The sequence below is a fragment of the Sipha flava genome, unplaced genomic scaffold (genome assembly GCF_003268045.1).
Source record: "Sipha flava isolate LNK unplaced genomic scaffold, YSA_version1 233_pilon_pilon, whole genome shotgun sequence".
Lineage (NCBI taxonomy): Eukaryota > Metazoa > Arthropoda > Insecta > Hemiptera > Aphididae > Sipha > Sipha flava.
The window spans coordinates 220,269-227,878 of NW_020272873.1; the positions used below are offsets into that span (position 1 = coordinate 220,269).

At 28.2% G+C, this 7,610-nt stretch overlaps 1 protein-coding gene across 1 annotated transcript; it reads left to right on the top strand.

Annotated features, from left to right (window-relative positions):
- The first annotated feature begins 155 nt into the window (after positions 1-155).
- LOC112683718 (mediator of RNA polymerase II transcription subunit 1) lies at positions 156-7,335 on the top strand. The gene is made up of 10 exons (XM_025554866.1): positions 156-425; positions 551-693; positions 1,375-1,508; positions 2,074-2,209; positions 2,324-2,570; positions 2,649-2,841; positions 2,907-3,108; positions 4,156-4,333; positions 4,400-4,622; positions 4,677-7,335. The coding sequence occupies exons 1-10, from the start codon at positions 404-406 to the stop codon at positions 7,204-7,206; spliced, it is 4,008 nt and encodes a 1,335-aa protein (XP_025410651.1). The 5' UTR covers positions 156-403; the 3' UTR covers positions 7,207-7,335.
- Positions 7,336-7,610: the final 275 nt, after the last annotated feature.

The window sequence follows — 7,610 nt, forward strand, 5'->3', positions numbered from 1 at the left end:
ATTATATAAATAATACTACAATATTATATTCATATAGTCTGTGGTAATGTCAACAATGTACAGTTGTTGGAGATAACGAAGTGTTTACCGATGACAGCGCTCGGAAGTAAACGCGGACGAACCGCGAACTGCTGGAAACATTTGAAATTTGAGGTTAACAAAAAAAAAAAATTGCATTGAAAAGGAAAAGAAAAATAACAAAACAAAACAAAACGAAAAAAAAATCATAACGATTACGTACTGTAGTTCATTCTTACGGATTTATGACTTTCTATCCACCACTACGAATACATTGATACTTTTACGGTCATCTGTACGGTGTTAAAAACTGTCCCAGTTTCGTTGCTCTGCCCTAGTATTTTGCTGTTTGTTCCCTTTCCCTTAAAAACAAGTTTTGACGATCATGAACGCCGCTCAGTCACCAGGTAAGATATCTAGTTGTTACTAGTTTTCTTGCTGGCCACATCAGTGTCCCATTCGCCCGTTTTTTGTGCGTTTGTATTATGAAGTAATTATTAAACTGTGTTACTTGTTTTCATGTCGGCTGCAGTTCTGTTGCACAATGGCCTGTCAGAGGATAAATCGAGAAAACTTCAAATGCAGTTGATGATGGAGAAGTTGCGCAGCAAAGCACTTCAATCCCAGTACAAACCCCTAACAGACTCTATAAAAAATGTCAAATTGGCTTTACTGGTGAATGAATTACAGTCAAATAATAGACTATATGATTTTTACATTTATGGGCTACATAATGGTATTTTTTTGATTATATTTTTTAACCCAATTCATTTAATCTATATTTCGCAATACATTTGTAAAACTTAAGTATACTAAATAGTCTTGGGTTGTTATTTGTGTATCTAAAGGAGCAATAAAAAAAATTATTGTGATCTTGGCCTATACATGTAGATTATAATATAGTAATGTTTAAAAATTATCCATAGTTAACAATTTCATTACAGAATTTATGATTGTGAAATGTTTCGACTAAGATCGTTTCATAAAGACCATATAGTTCTGAATAATTTATAACACCGATTGAAAACAAGTATTAGTTCCTTATTGAATTTATATTTCCGGTACAATTCATTAAACAGTACTGAATTTCAAGATAACATATTTAATTTTCAAAATAGTATAATCCAATGATTTTGTCTATCATTATGTGATTCGGTTGCTATTATTTATGGAAAGATTTTAATGTCTCAGGGTAATTACTGGATTTTAATTCTCAAATTTAAAATTTATTTGTTTTCATTGATTGCAGATGCTGTTAATTAATGTTTATTATAATATAATTATTATAATTATTAAAAATCAATAAGTTTTGTTTTAATAAAAATTTGTAGTAAATTAATTATATTTTATATTTAGGAAAAACGTATTAATATTGATCCAAATGAAAAATGCCTTGTTCAAAAATCTCTAGATTTATTACAACAAAATATCAAAGTGACAACATTACAAACGATGATCGAACGTTTAGACAGCGTCAGCAGACATTTAGGGTAATTAGTTTTTCGTTTATTTATATATCTACTGCAGTGATTTTCAACCTTTTTCAAATTGCGACCCTTAATTTCTATTTTTTTTTTTTTAAACCCCTACAGTAAATAAATAATATATAAATGTATAATTACAAGTATCTTGTTTTAATGAGATACTTGTGCTTGAATTATTGTAACTATAGTTTCCATATTAGGTTTTATATTATAAACTGCTAATCTTAAATCTAGTTTTAATTTTTTATTAAATAATATATTTGTGGCTAAAATTATTGAAATACATGTATATGATACAAATGTATAAATAAGAATGCCATAAGATTGGTGACCATAATTGCTTATAGTTAATAATCCATCGTCAAATAAGATTACGTTACACAGTTGTTTATTCAATATTTTAATGTACATTCGTAACAATTATATTAAATTAATACATTTGATATGAAGAACCATTTGTTCATTATTTTTTAATTATCTTTTGCGACACTCAGGTTGAAAACCACTGATCTTCTGTGATAATTTATTATATTTTTCAACAAATATTTATACATTTTTACATTTTTTTTAGATTAAAGTTTACTGTAGGACCTTCTGGAAAAGATATATTTGTATCATCAGATATGTTTTATTTGGAAATTATATTAGAAGATAATGGAGGAGTAAAAGATGTGAAAATTCATCATGATGGAAAATCAGAACCACAAGTATAATTATGATGATTTATATTACCATAATTTATATATATATATTCATAAATATATACAAAAAATATGTTTTGAAATTACACATGTACTATAATATTATTAAATTTGTTATAGAGCTGTGCTGATCTTATTAAAAGTCTTGCTAACTGTGACTTTGCTGATTTTACATCTCAACTTGAGGGATTAGCATCTATTTATCAATTAAATGCAGATAAAATTATTAAATGTCGAGCATTTAATGCTCTTCAAACTTTAGAAGCCGATCTAGAAACTTTTGCCCAAGTTCATTACACTTATCATAAAGATTTAATATCATCAGTGCATAAAACTCCATTAGGAGTTGTTAAACCTAGAAGAGGAGGTATACAAAATAATGACAATACCTAATTAAATTTATAACAACATGATATATATTTTTTTTAATAAATATTATTTTTAGGTCATCCTATGAAATTGATTTTCTTTGTTTCTCCATATGATTTATTGGACGTTGAAAATAGTACTATGATGAATTTAGATAGAGAAAGTCTTGATGTTGGTTGTTTTGCCACAGTGTGTATAGAAGCTGCTTCTACAACTAATGTTCAATCAACTTCATTACTAAGTGCTACCAGAAGTGCAACTGGAATGAAGTAATTTTGTATTTATAAGCATGTTCAGTTTATTAAGTTAATAATTAAATTAAATATATTTTTAGTACACCAATGTTTGTGCCGTTTACTGTTCAAAATAGTATTACTTTACCGGCAGTATTTGTATTGAGATTGAATGAACCTATGCCAATATGTCTTCAACTTGCAGAGAATATTAAATCTGTGATTGAAATGGATTTAGAAATGTCACCGCCTAGATCATTATTAAGGATGATAATTGAACCAAGTTCACAGCCTCTTAGTGTTGTAAGTTAAAAGAAATGATTGCAGTATAATTGGTTTCATTAAAAATATTTCATGTAATTATTTATCGTATTGACAAAAATAGCAAATTATTTTAAGTAAATTTGTATTATTATTTGTATTTAAAAAAATTCTTACTATGTTAAACTATAAAAGACAGAAGTTCAATATTGAAAAATTAAAAATAATAAATATCCAATTTTATAAATACTTTATTGAGTGTAAAAGAAGTTAATAAACATTTTTTATGATTATGTTTACAACTATATATATATATATATATATTTATATTGTATGTATATAGTAATTCTAAGGCTGTCATACAATATGCTATTTACTACTAAATTGAAACTTCTGAAAATATATACTAATTCAGTATATATGTAACTACTGCTATATCTTTATTACTAATTACATAACTGAAATAAATCATTGTAATTATTACACACATAAAACAAATGTATTAAAAATATTTTGCCATGAAATCAATTTCAATTAGACTTCAAAGAAAACAAAAATCTTTGATGTGTTGATAAATAAGTCAGTACCAATTACTATATTACATGGATGATTCTTATTGTGGTTTGTTCTTAATAATTATTTTAGTGTTTGAATTATATAATTTTTTAATTTGTTGAACTCATTCATTAATGTTATTTATAACAGATGCACATATATGGAATATTGACTAATATCATACATTTAATAAAGTTTAATATATAATTAGAGATGCTTCTTGAGATGATAGCAGTGTATGGTTTATTGAATGTCATTTCTAATAGTTAATCAAATATAATAAAATGGAATTAGAGTTGTCTTATATATTTTTTAGTGTAATTATAACAAATAATATTAAACAATATTTAAAAGTTATATTTACTATTATAAAATTTGTACTATCATATAATTAACAAATTTAACAGATTACTAATTATACATCATGTTGTATAAACTCTTTAAACTTAACTATTTTTGATGGATAGTAAATGGTAGAGAAGAAATGGAAGTTACATTTTTTGTAGTTAATCTTTTTTTTTTTTTTTTTGCCAGACTTTACCAGATCAACAGCATTGTTATTTTTTGACTGATTCGAATCTAAAAGGTGTTTTTATTCAAAACATAAAATTTACTCACCCATCTCAAGTCACTAGAGTTATAGCATATCTTCGACAACAAGCTTTATTCAACTGTTTGATTCGTTCTTGTGTGCGTCCTGAATGCCAACAAGGTAAGTTGGAAAATTATTTAAAAGCAGTAGTATTTAATAACATATTAAATGTATGCTGATTTTCAGAAATCTTCAATACTACTGTATTTGAAATTGCTGCATATGAAGAAATGTCTTGGCAACATTTAGTTGTGTCATTTGAACATCCAATTGAAGAAAGTTTAGCTACAGCTGAATTTGATTTGTCTGATATATCTAGATTGCAGTGTCAAGTCTATACATCATCATCAGAAACGAACGGAGAATCTGTTTTGACATCCCCTGAGTTCGCTAGCAGAGTATTGCAAAGGTAAGTACATATTACATTTTATAAAAATTAATTTTAAAAATTAAATTTGTTTAGGTGTTTTTCGATTCCAATTACAATGCGAAGTCTTATTCAAACCTGGGAACGAAAAAACCAACAAGGCCTTGAAATTAACATAAAAAATAACTTATCTGGAACTGGAGGATCATCCAATTTAGGAGATGGCTCAGATCTTAATCCACATTTCGCTGATCCTTCAGCTGGTCCAGATTTTTCATCTGATCTAGATGTTAAACTAGAACCTATTGATGGAGCTAGTTCTCTTGATTGTTTTCCAGCATCAATGATTCAAAGAGATATTGATCAGTATATTTCAGATCCTTCATTTTTACCTGATATAGATTTTAATCAATTTCCAATGGATGTTGATCAAGAAGAACAAAAAGAGCAGTCGTCTTTTAGGGATGCCAGCCTTCAAGAAGATCCCCCTGATCTGAAAAATTCACCAACTAAGACTGAAGAACTGCTAAGCATATTAGCAGATGATAATGGAAAAGGTGAAGATGAAAAGCCTCCTCCAGATACAGGCCAAGTAATCATAGAAACATCTAGTGATGATTCGGTTGAAAAAAGTAGTTCAATAGTTTCTGGTGAATTTGATGCTATCAATGAAGACGTAGAACAATCTAATCAATCATTATTTGAAATTGATGATGATGGTCCAGATCTCCATGATCTTAATGATGTTAAAGAGTTTATTAAAATGACTTCAAAAGATGTTGCATTAGTATCAATGAAGGACGAAGATAAAAAAGATAACTCATCAGATAAAATGCATCAGTCTCCTTCTGTCAGCATAACAGCTGTAGATTTAAGTTCTATTCCTTCTCCACAAATATTACCACAGGTGACAGTTGATAGAAGGCCAAATATAGAAGTTATTCCCATACCAAATGTACCTAGTTCTATAACAATAACACCGATATCTGCAAAAACAATAGCTGAAGAGAAGTCTAAAAAAAGCAAAAAGGATGTTGATGGTAAACTAGAAAAAAAGAGAAAAAGGAAATTAGATACTGAGCCCACAAGTATACCTGAAAAAATTAAAAAACATTCTGGGTCTCTTAAAATGTCAGATTCCAGTCGGTCATCATCACCAAGTGATTATGCTTCAAATCAATTACCTTCAAGTACTATGATGATGAAATTAGGAAACGCCCAAAAATTAAAACAAAGTACGTCCCCTACCCTATCTATAAGTAGTGTATCATTGCCTAATTCTAATAAATATACAGTAACTTCTCCTAAATCAAATTCTGGAAAACCAAGTTTATCTGCTTTAAAAATGTCAGTCCACAGTCCAAAAAGTGAATCTAAACAAAAAAATAAAGAATTTTCTAAGGACAAGGAAAAACGAAGTTATGCTTCAAGTAATTCTTCGTTGAGTCAAAGTCCTAAAAGCTCAAAATCAAGTTCTAAAAAAAGTGATATTGATGACATTGGAACTCCTGTTCCTCCAGATTCGAATAAGGCACAAATGAAGTGCCGAAAACTAAATGCTGTGATAGACCATTTAACGAAGGCCAAAACTGCTCAACATTACTCTGTGGATTCTGAAGTACCGAAAAGTAAAGAATCAACACCGAAAGCATTTGATAAAGGAATAGTATTAAATACAAATGTTAATATAAAAAATCCTGAATCTTATCAAGTAAAACACAGTTCAGATGGTATGAAAATTACAATAAATAAAACAAGAACAAAAGAATCAAAACAAAAAAATTCTCTCACTGCTTCTCCTAAATTGGGTCTAAAATCTGGAAGTTCCAGTGGTTTGACGAATAAAAAAACTGTTTATTCAATCCCAAAAGCTGGTCCAAGTTCTCAATCAAAACAACCATTTAGTGTACCAAAAACTAAATCAAATTTAACAGTGACCAAAGTGAAATCAGGTAAAATACGTGGCGAGAACAAATCTATTTTTGGTAGGGCGGAAATGAGAAAATCTAGTCCAACTTCAAAAGATGAAGAACCTATGAAAGTAGTCAACCCCGTTGAAAGTATTATTAAACATAAATTAGATACAAGTAAGTTTCAAATTCCAAAACTATCTGCCAGAGCAAATGCTGACGAAAAAAGATGTGCTGAAACAAAGGCTGAAATTTCAAAACCCATGGATTTGGCTAAAAAAATTGATGTGGATAAGAAGTATAATCAGGGTGATTATATTTGTCAGAAAAAAAGTACTACGGAGCGGTTGAATTCATTACCTGGTATTACAGTTACAACAGTAGAAGAAAGATTAAAACCTAAGGAATCTGCTCTAAGTAGCTTAAAAATCGATTTACCTTTAATTTCGTTTCACACTCCAAAAGCCGACACAACTGTTGAGATGTCTGAGTGTAAAGACTATTCTCAGAAAAAAGAAGAAATATCAAATAATTCTGCTTATCAACAAAAGCCTGTCACTCCTGTAACGACATATGCAACAACACCCTCTGTATCAGTACACATTCTCAAATCTCCTGTACCATCTCCTTTACTAGTACCATCTCCACACTCCGCATCACCTTCCATTACAGATGAAGAACTTATTGATGATGCATTTGTTCGTGTTGGTAAATGATCATTAGTTATACAAAAGCCAGTTGTTAAAATTGGCTTTTGTATTCAACAACTCAATAGATTTACAATTTGTTAATTAATTTAATATTATGTATTTATTTAACTGACTACTTTTTATTAAAATCAACTTGATTTTATAACTATGAGAAATGTGTTATTATTTATCATATTGTTTTATACGTTTGTTTTTATTTTGATAATGATTACCTTTTTCTTTTTTCTTAATGTATATTTGTATTAAAATATTAGTTCTTTCGCACTAATATAAAAATAATTCACTGGTTTTTAATGTAAGACCAAAATTTAAATTTATATAATAAAAAAAAATTGTGATACTTATATTATAATTTCATATTAGAGAAATAAATTATTATATTTGTTTTGTAATATGAGCTAATAAATAAT

Bases quoted from the DNA above. Each gene is read 5' to 3' on its own strand.
- LOC112683718 (XM_025554866.1), top strand. From the start codon at position 404: ATGAACGCCGCTCAGTCACCAG. The intron at 3,109-4,155 runs GTAAGTTAAAAG...TTTTTTTGCCAG, and splicing joins GTTCACAGCCTCTTAGTGTT to ACTTTACCAGATCAACAGCA. The intron at 4,334-4,399 runs GTAAGTTGGAAA...GCTGATTTTCAG, and splicing joins GCGTCCTGAATGCCAACAAG to AAATCTTCAATACTACTGTA.